Below are 18,081 nucleotides of genomic sequence, written 5' to 3'. Positions count from 1 at the left end.
AAACAGGGTAATTGTTTCAATGTTGTAGTTGTTATTCAGCCGCTGTGTACACATACGCAGGCATGTTGCAAGAAGAGCAAGAGGCCACGAATGCATTTGCAAAGAGCAAGTTTTATTTTATTTACCTCTCTACTGGGGGATATCTGAAGCCACACCTAAGCTCCCAGGCAGAGATGACACCAGCGGGGACACAGGCACTGGTCAGTTCAATCCTGCTGGAAGATCGCTGGGTCTGCTGAGCTCTCCTGTATTTCAAGGTTTCAGGCAGGTGCAGCTTCCCGCTCTTTCTCACAACAAAGCAGGAATCTCAGACATAGTGATAAGGTGCCTAGAGTTTCTCACAGGCCTATGTTATCTAACATGGAGGTTCTACTCATCAAGGACACAAGGTCAGTAAAACAATTAGTGTCATGTATGTGCTGCTTCTACAGACAGGTGCAAGTCACTTGAGCATATTTACATTTAACAAATCTCCTTGCCAAATCTTCCGCTCTATCCCCATACAGCCCCCATCAGAGTATTCTCTCCAAGAGAAAAGATGTTCAAGCAAGGTATCAAACGGTCCAATCAGTTCTGGTAAATAATCGTTGGTTATCTCCGTATCAATTTAAATTCAATCGAGTGCTTCTGGGAAGTAACGGCCAGCGGTGCAAAATAACGTGTTGGCCACAAACTGATGGCTTTCCAGTCATGCGTTTGAAACTATGACATCTTTCTTCAGAGGGAAGCAGGTGCAAACACGTTATTTATTTTGTGCCTGGCAGAGCCACCAGCGAAGGCAGCAGGGGTTCGATTGGCCGCCCCGGAGCGCCCGCGGCGGGGCATAGAGTGCCCGGAACACGGGCGGCGGCGAGTGGCGCCCGGCGGGGCAGCGTGGGCGGCGGCACCGGTAGCGTGGCGGCGGGGGAGGAGGAGGGCGTGGAACGTGTTAATTCGTCACTTCCCCGCTCTCCCGGACCGGAAGAGAACGGCGGTCGCCATGGCGAGCCGCGGGCGGGTGAGCTTCGGCGCGCATGCGCGGCGGGGGAAGCGGGGGACTCGGTGTGTCCTGGTGCGGCGACATCTTGGCCGTGTCTTCCGAGGCAGCCGGGGGAGAGCGGGGCCTTCGCGGTGTTCGGGGTTCGCCTCGAGTGAATTGGAGCCGGGGAGGGTCTGCGCAGGACCGGCCCCGTTTGAGGCGGCGGCGGTGGTTGCCGGCCCCCTCCTCACAGCGGCCATGGGGCCTACCCTGCCCACCCCGTCCGGCCTGCGCCCTACGTGAAGCGGGGAGTCCGTCTTTCCGCAGCGTGCCACAGGCGGGTGGTTGCCGCCGTGTCCCGGGTTTTAGTCCCTCCTGCGCTGCCTGGTGGCCGCCGTGCTTGGAGTTGATGATAGTGCATTCCCTCTCAAATTTGCAACACTAGCATGTAAATAATAACTAGACACCTTATATACCCAGGGGAATTTTTCCCTGTATGCCGTTGGAGGGCAGGAACATTTTTCTTAGCAGTTCCTGGCATGCATTCTGAGCATCAGCAGCAGAGGCTTTCAGGCCAAAAAGGACATGACATTGGGTAATCGAACATGGAGTTCTGCATGCAAAGTCTGTCGTGGAAAAAGGAACATGTTGAGAGACTACAAGTGGAAGTTAATATACATAAAGAGAATGAATTGTGATGAGAAGATGGAGAAAAGCAAAGATAGGGGACTTGTTTAAACCTTTCATCTTTGCAACATAGAGTATTTGGCAGGGGGAGTTGAGCCCCTGTTTTAAAAGTGTTCTAAAGCTTAGTATTAGGGATACTACTACATGGATGTATTAGGGAAATTCTGTGTTTCTTCAGATGCCTGTAGAGCTCAAGGGAGCCTGCATTAATATATCTTGTTTCAAAGTCATCTACTCCAATGTGGTGAAGAACTTTCCAGGAGGGGTCTGCAGAAATTTGCAAGTAACAGAGGAAGACGCCAGAAAATCGTTGATCAAAGAGTTCAGAATAACCGTAAAACACTCCTGCAGGTTTCACAACATATGTCTTTCACCCAAAACCATTTGTAATATTAATTTTACTGTTTGCGAAGATGGAGAAAATACTGTGGGGTAGAAATGCTTCAGGATGTCCTGTCTAAATGATTTAGTCAAATCTCTTAAAATAGGTCTACAGAGCAAGAAATGTATTTGTTGGGTTTTAATTCTGTTGGTTTACTTTCCACAGATTCAGCCATCTGGGGAATGCTGCGATTAGAGGCAACATTATTCTGTTCAGTTGCTAATTATTAAAGACACAGAAGCTGAAAAGAAATTACCAGAGTCCATGTTCTCTTCTATATGTCTCTGCTCAGGTTGATTTAACTGATTGTCAGGTGACATACTAACTCTTGTAAAAGTGACAAAAGTTTTTTTCTTAAATGTTCCTGAGACTCTCAAGCAATTGAGAATGCACTGATTTGTCCTCTTTCCATAAACATTTGTAGTGCAGTATCATATACTCAACAGGAGACTAAATCATAACTCACAGTGGAAACAATGACATGGTCTAATCCACGTGAAGTGAGATTTGAATTTGTTCATACGTGTAGGTTGTCCCTTAATAGCACTAAAGTTGTGGTAGTATTATGTTAAAGAAGCAGCAGTAGACTGGAAGGTTGCCTCTTCTTACTGTTTTATGTCTTCTTTCTCAAAACTGTCTTTTTGTGTGTGTACACTTCTGGATGAATTATCTCAATGTGTAGCCAAGTGACCAGCTGACTGGAGGGTGAGAACTTAGCTTGAAAATGTAAAAGTGTGTTGACATCTGTTGAAAGTAGTAGCTTTCAGAGAAGCTTGCAGTTCTGCTCTCTGTCATTAGCAGATTTAAAGCAGAGGCAACATTTTTTTCAAGGCACTGCTGAGGTGTTTTTATTGGGTTTTCACCTTTAGGGGATAGTGTTTTGCATCTCCCGCTCACAAATACAGCCCATGCTGATGAAGAAGATGGTTATTCCTCAGTTACAGCCCTCTGTTTCCTCTACATCCTTCTAAGACGTTTTTGGAATATGAATTATGACAAAACAATTTAAGATTGTCATAAGCTACCCAGAATTGTGCCTTCTAAAGATGTAAAAACACACTAGAAAGTACTAGAAATAATTTCAAAATGTATCTTGTCTTGTTGTCAAGTTTGGTTTCACTTTTTCTGTGCTTGTCACAGATTCTTTTCAATCTCTGACAAACATCAATGAATTCTGATAAGAACTTTGGGATTTCTTTAATTTCATTACGGTCTGCTTGTATAAATAGCCAAAACAGCATGACTGTGAGTTGTGATTCTTGGGGGTTTTACTTAATGTACATGCTGAGGTGTGTTATCTCTACATTGTAAATCTTAATTTCTAGCGTGAGAAGGACTTTGGTTTAAGTTGGTTTTGCCACATCACCTGTAGAAGATTATATCTAGATATTATACGGAGACATGAAAAATAATTGTTGAATTAGTTAATACACAGTTGGAGATCTTTTTGAAATTCACTTTTCTTACATTGGCTTGCAAATGTGAGAATACTGCAGCCATTTATATTTCTACCTTTTTTTTGTAATCTGAAAATATCCAGTGATCTACCCTTGATAGTTCCTTCAGGTGACTTGACTTTTAGAGTTATTCCAATTCTGTTATGTGTTTTTGTTATTGGCAAAATAAACATGTTTGCATCAATGTATTTTCAGGATTATATTCCTGTCATGCCAAATGATTATTTAGGGGTGTGGTGCTAGTACTCTCTAGCATCTTGGATTAATTTGAAGCATATAGAACTATCAAGGGTTTTGATTTCTTCACATCTGCTTTGGCTACAAGCTATTTGATCAGAAACTGAGGTAAAATATCTTAGATACTGATTCCATATCAAGTTCTGTTCTAAATGGAAAGAACCTGAAATATCAACTAGAACACTCTTAAACTACATGTTCATTTTGACTAAGAATTCTGCTAGCAAACAAGCTAATTCTATTATGTTGTATTGACAGGTTTTGAAGCTTTTTAAATTACTACACAGAACCCGGCAAGAAGTTTTTAAAAATGATACCAGAGCTCTTGAAGGTAAGAGAGATTTTTTTGTGTGGTGGATGCTTACTATGTTTCGGTGGGACCTTCTCTAAATACAGAGAATTCTTAACATATTCATTCTGTAAATTATTGCCTTCCACATTTTATGCATAATCATTGGGAAAACTTGTGTGTCCACAACCAGACATCCATTAATTTGAAACAAAAACCTGGTTGTGAGACTCAAGCACTCAAACTCTGTTTCTTAAGGAAAACATATCTTTTTGGAACCTTGGTGATCTTCCTGGTTCCCCCTCACTGCCCCCCCCCCCCCTTTTTTTTTTTATTTCCTCTCTTCAGCCCAGCAAAACATTTTTAAATGTACTAAGCATTTGAGTTGATTTTATGTACAGTTGTTCCTCAGGGGATAAATATTGATTTTTTAGTAAACCAACTTGTAGTAGTGACTTCTGTATGTTAGTTATTTTTAAGGTCAGAATGCTGGATAGGCAATCATGTTCCTGTAACAGTCAACTTAAATTACAGCATCACCTGAATTCCATAGAAATTTTATATTAACATACTTGAGGCAGAGTGTACCAGGAAGGTTCTATAAAGGACTTAGAATTCTGACCTTTGAGGAAGTGACAAAGACAAGATAGATTTTGTTGTTGTTGTTTGCGCTTTATGTTTTTTTGTTTACCTTATATAGCTGCAAGACAAAAGATAAATGAAGAATTCAGGAATAACCAATATGAGACATCTGAAGAGAAGATAAATGAGGTACTTCCTGTTTTCATTGTTTTTTCCGCTTTGCATAGAAGTACTTGTATATGAGATATTTACTTAAAGGATCTCTAAACTAATGTGAGCACTAACTGAGACATTATGAGAGCCAGATGAGTTTGAAAAGGCTTTTACATGGATCTTAGTTTATAGGTATATTGATATGTCCATTGGTATTAATAGTATGTTATAGAATTTTGCACATTCAAAAATACATAATGAGAAAATGTCTTCTGGTAGTTCAATATGCATATTTTGAAGCTTCTGATAAAATTATGGGAAAAAATGGTCTACGTTGCTATTTTCGTGTGAATACTTTTTATACTTGGCTCATAATGTCTATCTGAGCTGTGTTCACTTAAATTTGCTTGGTCTTTGTTGGATAGGCAAGCACAGAAAGTACAGAAAAATTAAATAGTCTGCTCAGTTACTGGCAGACATGAGAATTGCTTTGGTTCCTGATTACAAATGAGGCAACATCTTTCATTGGAGGCAAAAAAAAAGCCAAATAATCATGATTATTGTAATGCTGAGGTATCAATTATACTACTGGGATTTTTGCTTTTTCTTTTCTGATGGTGCATTAAAAGGAGTAAAATGTTCTGTTAACTCACTGTGTGAGTTACCTTTGCTCGTTGTTATCTTAACACTTTTTACTGAGTCATTTTTCTAAAGCTTACTGATGCCTGAAATGAAACATCTGTATTTTAGATATTTTTAGTTCTTAACGTCCATACAGAGTGAATAATTCAGGCCTTGTCATTCAGCCTTTTAACTGATTCTATTTGCATTGTCACTGGGCACTAATTGGAAGAAAGTGCCTCCATCTGTCCTTTGCAGAAGTAAATCTAAAACTTTGCATCATACCAGCCACTGGACAGTAACATTAATAGCTCTTAGCATTTAGGTAGGACTTTCTAGCATTTCTGCTTGTTGTTAGGCCCCTATAGTAATACTTGTGTCTTTGTGTTTCCAGTGTCTGAGCCATTAAATTGTATGTTCTTTTTGTTGTAGATACACAGAACAAATGCTTGCTGTAATTTTTAAAGCTTTATTTATTAGGGATGACAACCTGCAAAATACACGTATGTAACTTTTTAGCATGGGTTAACAGAGGTTGCAGAGGGTTCTAGATAGAGAAATGGACAGTCACCAGCTGCGTGAAGATCAACAAGGGCAAGTCCTGGATTTTGCACCTGAGACATGGCAACCCCGGCTGTACATACAGACTGGGGGACAAAATGCTGGAAAGCAGCTCTGCAGAGAGGGATCTGGAGATTCTGGTCGATGGCAAGCTGAACATGAGCCAACAGTGCCCTGGCAGCCAAGAGGGCCACCCGTGTCCTGGGGTGCATCAAGCACAGCATTGCCAGCCGGGCGAGGGAGGTGATTGTTCCGCTCTGCTCTGCACCGGTGCGGCCTCACCTGGAGCACTGTGTGCAGTTTGGGGTACCACAGGATAAAAAAGATACAAAGCTACTGGAGAGTGTCCAGAAGAGGGCTATGGCGTTGCTGAAGGGTTTAGAGGGGAAGCCATATGAGGAGCAACTAAAGTCACTTGGTTTGTTCGGCCTGAGGAAGAGGAGACTATGGGGAGACCTCATGGCGGCTACAGCTTCCTCACAAGGGGAGGAGGAGGGCCAGATGCTGATCTCTTCTCTCTGGTCACCAGTGACAGAACCCAAGGGAATGACAGGAAGATGTGCCAGGGAAGGTTTAGGTTGGACATTAGGAAAAGGTTCTTCCCCCAGAGGGTGGTGGAGCACTGGAACAGGCTCCCCAGGGAGGTGTCATGGCCCCAAGCCTGACAGTGTTCAAGAAGAGACTGGACAATGCCCTCAGACACGTGGTGTGAACTGTGGGGTTGTCCTGTGCAGGGACAGGAGTTGTGCTTGATGATCCTTGTGAGTCCCTTCCAATTCAGGACATTCTATTATATCTGTATTAAATGTGTCAGTGGAAGAAATTCTAGACTTTCATCACAAGTACAGAATCCTAGAACATCATAGAACCTGCCATATTTATTATGTAAACATATATATATACACTGAATAGACTCAGAGGCAGATGAACTGGATCAAATTATAAACAGGACTGTGGGAATTTGTACATTTGCATAAACACAGGGGTGTTAGTGTTCTGCTTTGTACAGCAGCTAAAAAAAACTAATATTGACCAACCAAATGTGCATTTTATTTTGTCAGAAATGTCCTCTAATATGACATCAAATATTGAGTCATGTAGTAACCTCAACAGGAAGGGGTGACTGTCTGCAGTATCAGAATGTGAGATGTGTCAGCTGAATCTGTTGCAGCATTTTAGTTCTGATCAGGAGTGCACTTCCGAAGTTACCTTGGTTATTGCCACTCCCTGTGATTTGGCTTGTTTGTGAAGTAGTCTCAGAGCAAATAGCAGAATTCCTTTAAGATGAATCTGAAGAAGAAGGTGTGTGCCAGGAGCATGCAGCCTAGCTGCTAATAGACATTCAGTAAGGTAGCTGGTACAAACCCATGGAAAGGGAGAGGAGAAATTCTGTGTACATGTCGAGCCTTGAGCTCTAACTCTTGCAAAGATCCACTTCTGTTGGTACACACTAATACCTAGTGTACGCATGTCTCACAAAGGGTCTCACTTGTGCATTTTCATTTATTTCTGACACAGAAATAAAAAAAAACTATTTGGATTCTCTTAATCACTCAGCAAAACTAGCAAGAATGCTTCTGCTTCTGCTCTGGATGAGGGAAAGGATCCTAGGCCTTTTGCCAAATATTAGTGCCTTTTCAAATGTTTAGGTAGAGCCTTGTTCCTGTACTGTTTTTCTGTGAAACTTCAGTATTCTTAATTCTTTTCATGTTTTGCCCGTATTTTTGCCTCCAAATTTAATGAACAGGAATGTTGGAAGAACAAGATTTGCCTTTCACTAGGTGCAGTCAAACGTATTGAGGCATTCACCGATGTCTGTGGTCACTGGAAACTAGTTACTTGTTTTGATAGTTGGATTCCACCTTATTGATGTGCAGTTTTCATTGGGTATATAGATTTTATACTGCTGTATGTTACTGAGCAGAAGTTTACTTCTTCTCGCGCTGTATGTCAAGATAGCCTGTATATCAACCTATAAGTTATTCCAGGATCCCCAAAGTAAAATCTATGTATAGATAGTGCGTAACTAACTGAGTAATAGAACTGACTGGTTTTATTATTTGAATAGCTGTTTAGTATGGAAAATGTCTTCAGGAATAATTTCATATAATTTAAATTATTCTGTTGTTTTTTGTTGTTGTGTGTTTTTCTTTTTACTAGCTTCTGAAAGTAGCTTCAGATGTTGAAGTGATTCTCAGAACTTCTGTTATTCAGGGAGTTCACACAGATTCCGACAAAATATGTGAGTAAAGCTGCATGCTAAAAATATATTTTAAGCTGTTGTAGTTCACTAAATGAATACGAAACTTGAAAACTGTGTAAAGGAACAGAGAGGACGGAAGTCTGTCTGTCTGTCATTTCTCTGCCCAAACCCTTAATTTAAGCCTGTTGACTAATGGCTTTACCTGGAACAGGGGGAGGTTGCAAAGGTACAAAGTTTCTACACAAATATTTTGAAATACAGAGGCTGCTAGAAAACATGCAGTGCGTGCATTAAATGCCCTCATAGAGAGGAAAAAAGTTGTAGCTTAAGTATTAGGAGCAATAGCAATTACGTAGCAATTCAGCACACATATACTGGCTCATCCGTCTGTGTGTGCTTAAATGTCCTAGCTGCAATACCTGTAGGTGCGTGCTCTACCAAGTAGGAAGAAGCTGCCTGTGGAGAATTAGCAAATACAGTATTTATTTGTGCTCTCCATGACATAGCTTTTTATTTGGGGATTGTATTCTTTTCCAAAACCTTACTCTGGCAATTTAAGTTTCAGATAATGCCTTGGAAGATTCATGACACAACTATGGCCTTGATGAAAAGCCTACCTAATTGTGAAGTTTTAGTTCCTGGTTTAGAATTTCTTTTGTCTTACAGTGAAGCACAAGAGAATTAGTAGGTTCAGCATACAACTGTGTGATAGAGGATAGGAAAACTTTCAGCTGTGTACATTGTTTTGTTTCTCTTAATGGTGTCTTTAAGTTTGTGTAACTGTTTTCAGGTTTAGATTTGATAAAGCATTTAACTTTAGAACAGCCATTTGGATTGAGGCCTAAGATAAGTCTAGTCTTCCACAGTGATCCCAGGCAGATGACAGTAGAAACAGGAATAGAGGAAGTGAATTTTTGCATTTTCCAACTGTTTACACCTGGCAGCACTTCCTGAGCCAGGGATTGCTTCTGTTTCAGTTCTCCTCAGTGGGTTTCTCTCTCGTGAACTTGTTCTTGTCAACTTAAATGTATTTCTTATTCAGGATGGATCATTAAAGACTGTTGTTTTCCAGATTTGTTAAACAGCACAGATACTAACAAAAATACTTGTAGAACTTAACTTCAGACATCTCTCCATTAGGAGACCTGTCCATTAATTGTTCACTTTCCACAGTTCAACCAGTGACTTATCCATGCTAGACCTTCTGTTATAATAAGGCTGTTGTTTTCTTAAAAGCGTTCACTGAGGGACTTCTGGGAATCCAAGCATGTTGGGGCAGCCCCCCAATAGGTCTTCAGAGAACTCCAGCAGGGACTGTAATGCAGAACATCCCTTACAAAAGCCACATGAATTCCATTAATTCATGTTCAGATGCTGATTTATATTCTAGTACTGTATGAGTGTATAGGGCTGGGGTTAGGACAGCCAGAGCCCACCTGGACTTCATCTTGGCAAGGAATGTAAAGGACCACAAGAACAGCTTCTACGGATATATCAGTAGCAGAAGGAAGAGGAGGGAAAATATGGGCCCACAGCTGAATAGGGCAGGGGAACTGGTAATAAAGGACACAGAAAGACCAAGGTGCTTGGTATCTTCTTCACCTCAGTCTTTACTGCTAAGTCATGGGCCTTGAATCATTGGGAATGTCTGGAGTGAGGATGACTTACTTTTGTTAGAGCAGGAAAGGGCTGGGGAAGATTTGAACAGATGGACCTTAGACAAATCCACAGGACCTGATGTGATACACCCATGGGTGATGAGGGAGCTGTCCGTTGTCATTGTAAGGCCACTTTTGATCATCTTTGAAAGGTCATGGTGATTAGAGGAGTTGCCTGAGGACTGCAAGAAAGCAAATATCACTCCTCTTTTTATAATAAGGACAAGAGAGAAGATCACAGTATCACAGTATGTTTGGGATTGGAAGGGACCTCAAAAGATCATCTAGTTCAATCCCCCTGCTGGAGCAGGAACGCCTAGGTGAGGTCGCACAGGAATGTGTCCAGGCAGGCTTTGAATGTCTCCAGGGAAGGAGACTCCGCAACCTCCCTGGGCAGCCTGTTCCAGTGCTCTGTCACCCTCACTGAGAAGAAGTTCTTTCTCAAATTTAAGTGGGACCTCTTGTGTTCCAGCTTGATCCCATTACCCCTTGTCCTGTCATTGTTTGCCACTGAGAAGAGCCTGGCTCCATCCTCGTGGCACTTAACCTTTATACATTTATAAACATTAATAAGGTCACCCTTCAGTCTCCTCCAAACTAAAGAGACCCAGCTCCTGCAGCCTTTCTTCATAAGGGAGATGCTCCACTCCCTTAATCATCTTTGTTGCCCTACGCTGGACCCTCTCCAGCAGTTCCCTGTCCTTCTTGAACTGAGGGACCCAGAACTGGACACAATCTTCCAGATGGGGTCTCACCAGGGCGGAGTAGAGGGGAAGGAGGACCTCTCTCGATCTACTGACCACCCCCCTTGTAATACACCCGAGGATGCCATTGGCCTTCCTGGCCACAAGGGCACAGTGCTGGCTCATGGTCTTCCTGTTGTCCACCAGGACCCCCAGGTCCCTTTCCCCCACACTGCTCTCTAATATGTAATTTCCCAACCTATACTGGAACCTGGGGTTGTTCCTGCCCAGATGCAGGACTCTACACTTCCCCTTGTTAAATTTCATCAGGTTATTCCCCGCCCAACTCTCCAGCCTGTCCAGGTCCCGCTGGATGGCAGCACAGCCTTCTGGGGTGTCAGCCACTCCTCCCAGCTTAGTGTCATCAGCAAACTTGCTGATAGTACACTCAATTCCCTCGTCCAAATCGTTAATGAATATATTGAATAATATTGGCCCCAGTACTGACCCCTGAGGCACTCCACTAGATACTGGCCTCCAACTGGACTCTGCACCATTGACCACCACTCTCTGGCTTCTCTCTTTAAGCCAGTTTGCAACCCACCTCACTACTCTATTGTCTAGACCACACCTCCTCAATTTAGCTGTGAGGATGCTGTGAGAGACTGTATCAAAGGCTTTACTGAAGTCAAGGTAGACCACATCCACTGCTCTGCCATCATCCATCCACCTTGTTACATTCTCATAAAAGGCTATGAGGTTGGTCAAGCATGACTTACCCTTGGTAAAGCCATGCTGACTGCCCCTAATGACCCTCTTATCCCTGATGTGCCTTGAGATGACACCAAGGATAAGCTGTTCCATTACTTTCCCAGGGACAGAGGTGAGGCTGACCGGTCTATAATTACCGGGGTCCTCCTTCTTGCCCTTTTTGAAGACTGGAGTGACATTTGCTTTCCTCCAGTCCTCAGGCACCTCTCCCGTTTCCCAAGACTTGGCAAAAGTGATGGAGAGCGGTCCAGCAATGACTTCAGCCAGCTCCCTCAGCACCCGTGGATGCATCCCATCCGGACCCATGGATTTATGGATGTCCAGACTATTTAATTGCTCCCTAACTCAGTCCTAATCGACTAAAGCAAACTCCTCCATTGACCTGGCTTCATCTGGGGTCTCAGGGGTACAGGGTTCCCCAGGACAGCCTCCAGCAGAGTAGACAGAGACAAAGAAGGCATTCAGCAATTCTGCCTTCTCTGTGTCTTCTGCCACCAGGGCACCCACCTCATTCATCAGTGGGCCTACATTGGCTCTGGTATTAGTTTTATCTGCTATGTATTTGAAAAAGTTCTTCTTGCTGTCCTTGACCCCTCTCGCCAGCTGTAATTCTAAGGAGGCCTTGGCTATCCTAGCTGCCTTCCTACATCCTCTAACAGCAGCCTTATATTCCTCCCAAGTGGCCAGCCCCTGCTTCCATGACCTGTAAACTCTCCTCTTCTGCTTGAGCATACCCAACAGATCCCTATTCAACCACACAGGCCTCCTGGCTCCCTTCCTCGACTTCCTACGTGTGGGGATGCTCTGATCCTGAGCATGGAAGAAGCAATCTCTGAATGCAATCCAGCTCTCTTGGGCCCCTTTTCCTTCAAGCAGTCTTGCCCATGGGATTTCCCCCAGCAATTGCTTGAAAAGGCCAAAGTTAGCCCTGCTAAAGTCCAGGGTTTCAATTCTACTTGCTATTCTGTTCCTGCCACACAAGATGCTGAACTCCACCATCTTGTCACTGCAACCCAGACAGCCCTCAACCTTTACTGCTTCGACCAGACCCTCTTTGTTAGTGAGGATGAGATCTGGGAAACTGGTCAGCCTCACCTTGATATCTGGGAAGGTGGCTGAGCCACTCCTGGAAGCTGTTTCCAAATGTTCTAAGAATTGCATGGGGACTGGGAGTTGCCAGCAAGGATTTACAAAGGGGACATCTTCTCTGACTGATATCCTTTTACAGTGAAATGACTTGACTTAACAGAGAAGAGGAGAGTAGCAGTGTTTGTCCGTTTTGACTGTAGCAGAGTTTTAATATTGCCTCCTTTAAAATCTCCATAAACAAAAAGTGATACAATTGTCACCACCTAATTCTGCAGACTTCTTAGAGACTGGATGGCAATGAGGTTTGTAGGGAAGGAAGAAGTCTTCCAGAGTCTGATAGTAACCAGGAAAATTTTGTCGTGCAGCAAAAAATGAGTATGTCTGTACACACAGTGTATTTGATCTGCTTATGAATGCAAGAGTTGTCATTATCCAGTCTCTTGCCAATTCTTCTTTTTTGTTGTTTTGTTTTGGAGGTTGGTTTGGTTAGGTTTTTTGTTGGTTTGTTTTCTGTATCTGTTTTGGATAGATATAAGCTTTGCTTCTCTGTAATTGATCTTACTGCAGTAAGAACAATACAATAATCTTGAAACAGCCATTTCAGTTTGAGAACTGTGTGTTTTGTGTGTGTTTGGAATATATATTGAAGTGAGAAATATTTTGTCTTAATGATGTAGTGAATCACCAATTTAAGGTCAGGAATGCTTAGAAAAGAAATCCAGAGCATCATGACAGAAGTTCACAGAATAATATTGAACAATACAAAAAAAATGCATAGAATGGATAAATATTCTTACTTGTCCTGGTAAATTTAAAATGTAAAGAGTATTCAGTAAAGTTGGAATTTACAGTCAAAGCTAATACCAAAAAAGTACTTTTTGAGTTTACACAATGAATAATTCTTAAAGGTCCTGGCAATGAAGAATTTTTGTAAATGGGTCAGTTACAGAACATTATTTCTATGTGCCATTCTTTGAGCAGGCCTCTAGTGTGTTTGCATCTTTCCTAAGAATCCAGCTTTGATTATTTATATAGCACTCTGAATTAGGCAGTCCTGGTATAGCTCTTTATATATTATTAACATCACAGGTAGCACAGAGTAAGCCATTAGAAAATCTCTGAAACTAAAAGTTCAGAATTTTTAGGGAGTTGAAGTAGTTGTCAACATATTTTGATAGCAGTTTATGGTGAATAGCGTCATCAGTGCACCGTGTAAAATTTTACCTGTAAATGGGTGTGGTTTCCACTACTGCTTCACTTTGTTGAATCTCTCACCCTACTGTTCCCATCCTTTCTTGTTTGTAAAGAAACAGTGTCTGAGATTAAAATGACGAAAAAAGTCAGAGGTGGGGCTTCAGCTTCCAGTTGAATCTATGGCTAGGTGGTGTTGTGGTTTAACCCCAGCCAGCAGCTACCCCCCACACAGCCACTTGCTCACTCTTCACAGTAGGATGGGGGAGCAAAAATGTAAGCAAACTCATGGGTTGAAATAAAACCAGTTTAATAGGTAAAGCAAAAGCCACAAACACAGAGAAGCAAAGTAAGAAGTTAATTCACTACTTCCCTTGGGCAGGCAGGTGTTCAGCCGTACCCAGGAAAGCCGGGCTCCATCACACCAGATGGTTACTTGGGAGGACAAACACGATCACTGCAAATGCCTCCCCATTCTTCCTTCTTCTTCCAGCTTTTACTGCTGAGCACAATGCCATGTGGTATGCAATATCCCTTTGGTCACTCAGGGTCAGCTGTCCCGACTGTCCCCCCTCCAAACATCTTGTGCCTGCATATGATGAAAATATCAAGTGGATCTGCTTTTTGGCACCTAGGAGCCAGTTTCTCTCAGGAAGTTTGTTGTAGGGAATGCCTGTGTAGGTATATAAGGTGTATGAGTCTGCTCAGAACATTGAAGCGGTGTTCAATTCCAGTACAGCTTTGATTGAAGAAGTTTTAACTGATCAAAATCAACCTTTTTGATCCTTAATCTTTGTGCTCTACACTGACTTGTATAGTCCCAAATGAATTACATTGCTTTTATGGTATCATCTTGTATTAAATGAGAGGCTTGGGACAGATTTATTACCAACAACAACAAAGTAGAAGTGTAGCCCTAATGTGGCTGCTAGAGTTGCTGTTTGTTGGCAAATAAAAATAAGCAACCTCAATTGAAAAGTTTATGTTTCATAGTGCTTCATCTTAGGTGCTACATGTTTGTTTTGGAAACCTTGCAGGTAAAGATTTATTTTGCAGTAATAGAAAGTATATTGGCCTATTTGGGGAAAAAAAAAAAAAGACAAGGTAGTAAAATACTTACTAATTTAAATGCAGCCCAAATATATTATTTCCTTGCTTATTCCCAAGCCATTGTGCTGCCTCTACCGTCCAAAAAAAGATTGAAGTGATCAGTTACTATGTTGTGTGAAAGAAAGGGAGGGGAGAGGGAACACCAGAACACCACAGAACTAGGTAAAATGTTTGAGAAATCTAGTGCTGCTGCTAGTTTCTTTAAGTTAGTTCCTGTCAGAATATTTTGATTCTTAACTTTTTGTATTATACCTAAAAATATACAATTTAACTACACCTTGTGTTTTTTCCTCCTTTTAATTTCAGTCCTGTATCTCTAAAGTAACTGTTTAATAACTGAAAAGAAAAAGCCAAAGACTTGTCTTAGACAGTGAGAATAAATGTTGGTAAGGGGAACATTTTTCCTAATAAGTGAAACCATTCTCTGCTGTCTTAGAAGCAGTGCACAGGACAATGTTATCCTTTAAAAATAATTTGAGATGCAGTGGGGAATAGTCATGTTGGGATTCACTGATAAATCTTTAAAAATTGAAGAAAAAAAGAAATTAGGCTGAGGTTTTCTCACAGAAGAGAAGACAATTTCAATTAGGAGCTTGTTAGTCATATTAGACAGTTTTTCTCATTTGTTTTTTTCATGTTTCAGTCTGTTATTCAGTAGTATACAAATGTCTCTTCTCTACATTTTGCTTTAATTTCAGATTAAGCTGATACAAGTAGAGCTTACATTTTAGTAATATACCACACATGCAGTATGTTTGATGATTTTGATTCACTGTGTTGGCAATGTATGTTCAAAACTTAGCTTTGAAAAGGAAGGTTTAAAATTCTTCTTTCAGTCTTCATTTGTTTGGATTTCTGCTTTTCTGTACTTCATATCCGATTCTGTTTTTCTTTGGTATTGCTGTTTCATGTACCTATTCTCTTAGAAACCTATTAAGTTTGTCAGTATCAGTACGGATATGCAAAAGGAACACGCCTTCAAGGGAATCAGTTTTCTTTCTTATAAAATATGGGATGTCAATGCATGTTGGACAGAATAATCACAGAATCACAGGATCATTTTGGTTGGAAAAGAACTTTTAGGTCATCAAGTCTAACCATTAACCTAACACTGCCAAGTCCAGTCTTACTCATTATGCACACATGCACACAAACACACACAGTTTTACAGGCTTACTGTACCTTTCACAGTTGTCTGACCTAGTCAGAGTACAGTATGATTTTAGTTGTTTGTGCTTTAATTTTTGCTACTGGAGCAAATCTGACAGGACAGAGCTCCTCCTTCCCTTCATGAAGAAAGGACAAGCTGGTTTCTGAAGAGCTGGTTGGCAAGAATTTAGAGTCAGGAAGAGGTTAAAATTGTGTATGATTAGAAAACGGTAGCAAACTGCACTTCTGTGGTGATATAATGGCCATAATAGTCATTTGATGCTTTATTTTCCTGTTGGCCTTTAAAATAGGTAAGACAAAATTAGTATTACAGATCAGATTCCAGGTTATTGTGAGAGAGGGCTAAGTCAAATTTAGTATTAATTTTTTGAACTCTTTTCTATTGCAGTGCTCATACCCAGGAAGGATCTTCTACAAGACAATACTCCTTACTTTGATAAACCATCAAAAAAGCGTGAATCCCCAGAAGGTTAAAATCCTGTAAGGAGATCTCTGGATACCTGTGTTAAAGCTAAATTTTAAAAACAGTTAAGTATTGTTACCAGGAAAAGAGAGACTGAAACGAAGACACCAATGTTATTGTGTGCTGTGATATCATCATGCACCTCTATGGAAGATACTAATACTTGCACAGAAACTCAAGACTCAAAGTTCTTTTAAAAATACACTGGTGAACTGTGTTATTTCAGCCAGAAATGTTTTTAATTGTGGCAGTTGTCAGATATTGTTTCCTAGCAACCCAGAGTTTTTCAAAACCAAATACAAGTTAAATGGAGTTCTTAATCCTGATAATATTTATTTATCAGTTTATTGTCAATCATATGCTGCTTTGAAGTAATGTGGCACTTACCATCAAAAGCATGATTTCTGAAGCTGTCATTAATTGTGCATTAGTATACTGTGATGTTTCAGACAGATCTTAAGGCTTATCTGAATAAATTATTGAGATTTTACAGATGGGAGAGTGTTTGTAGTGTTTTTCTTCTCCCCCACACCTTTGAACGAGCAGGAGTGACAGGGTTTGAGTTCTTAGATGATGGCAGAACAAGATACCCCAGCCACAACCTAACCTAACGATGTCGGTTTAGATCACATGGTTTATTAATTGAAGGTTTTTGTTTTATCTTGTGATTACAGAGTGACTGACTGAGGCATTTGCCAAATAAAAGAGGCTTGTTGCTTAGATGCAAGTGATCTGACTTGCCTAGAGTGAATTCATGGTGAATTTATTTACTAAGCCCTTATCACTTCTGTTTTTTTAAAGGAGACATAATCGCTTCTTGCAGAATTCATCACAATGATCTGTTCATAGAATGTTCTCTGTGTGACATTGGTAACAGGCACTATACTAGAATACCTAATACAGGAGTGAGGTAGCCTAGTACTACCTCTCAGCAGTGTTTCAGGTCCCAGTTATCCTATTTATTTCTAATAGGCCTCCAATATGTCATATGGTTTCTGAAATGGCTTTACCGATTGAGTAAAACATAAAACTAGTGCCTGCATCCAGTCTCTTCCTCACACAGCATGTCAGTGCAACAAGAACTCTTTTCTTTAAAGCTAGTTCCTCTGGCTACCATGGGCAGGGCAACCAACAGCAGCTAAATTGAGGAGGTGTGGTCTAGACAATAGGGTAGTGAGGTGGGTTGCAAACTGGCTTGAAGAGAGAAGCCAGAGAGTGGTGGTCAATGGTGCGGAGTCCAGTTGGAGGCCAGTATCTAGTGGAGTGCCTCAGGGGTCAGTACTGGGGCCAATATTATTCAATATATTCATTAATGATTTAGACGAGGGAATTGAGTGTACTATCAGCAAGTTTGCTGATGACACTAAGCTGGGAGGAGTGGCTGACACACCAGAAGGCTGTGCTGCCATCCAGCGGGACCTGGACAGGCTGGAGAGTTGGGCGGGGAATAACCTGATGAAATTTAACAAGGGGAAGTGTAGAGTCCTGCACCTGGGCAGGAACAACCCCAGGTTCCAGTATAGGTTGGGAAATTACATATTAGAGAGCAGTGTGGGGGAAAGGGACCTGGGGGTCCTGGTGGACAACAGGATGACCATGAGCCAGCACTGTGCCCTTGTGGCCAGGAAGGCCAATGGCATCCTCGGGTGTATTACAAGGGGGGTGGTCAGTAGATCGAGAGAGGTCCTCCTTCCCCTCTACTCCGCCCTGGTGAGACCCCATCTGGAATATTGTGTCCAGTTCTGGGCCCCTCAGTTCAAGAAGGACAGGGAACTGCTGGAGAGGGTCCAGCGTAGGGCAACAGATGATTAAGGGA

At 41.7% G+C, this 18,081-nt stretch overlaps 2 protein-coding genes across 2 annotated transcripts in view; both read left to right on the top strand.

The window, feature by feature from the left end:
• The window catches only part of CDC42SE2 (CDC42 small effector 2), a 269,695-nt gene that overhangs the window by 128,401 nt on the left and 123,213 nt on the right, over nucleotides 1–18,081 (top strand). The gene's annotated exons all lie outside the window — the stretch shown is intronic.
• On the top strand, nucleotides 909–16,759 carry LYRM7 (LYR motif containing 7). Its single transcript, XM_065860995.2, has 5 exons — nucleotides 909–997; nucleotides 3,980–4,052; nucleotides 4,711–4,781; nucleotides 8,088–8,169; nucleotides 16,191–16,759. Exons 1-5 carry the CDS (start codon nucleotides 980–982, stop codon nucleotides 16,274–16,276), a joined length of 330 nt encoding a protein of 109 aa, XP_065717067.1. The 5' UTR covers nucleotides 909–979; the 3' UTR covers nucleotides 16,277–16,759.

Source organism: Patagioenas fasciata, chromosome Z (assembly GCF_037038585.1).
Source record: "Patagioenas fasciata isolate bPatFas1 chromosome Z, bPatFas1.hap1, whole genome shotgun sequence".
Taxonomy (NCBI): domain Eukaryota; kingdom Metazoa; phylum Chordata; class Aves; order Columbiformes; family Columbidae; genus Patagioenas; species Patagioenas fasciata.
This window is presented reverse-complemented; position numbering and strand designations above follow the sequence as displayed.

Excerpts from the sequence above, each read along its gene's own strand:
- LYRM7 (XM_065860995.2), top strand. Across the intron at positions 4,782-8,087 it reads CTGAAGAGAAGATAAATGAG|CTTCTGAAAGTAGCTTCAGA; the intron begins GTACTTCCTGTT and ends TCTTTTTACTAG. Across the intron at positions 8,170-16,190 it reads CACAGATTCCGACAAAATAT|TGCTCATACCCAGGAAGGAT; the intron begins GTGAGTAAAGCT and ends TTTCTATTGCAG.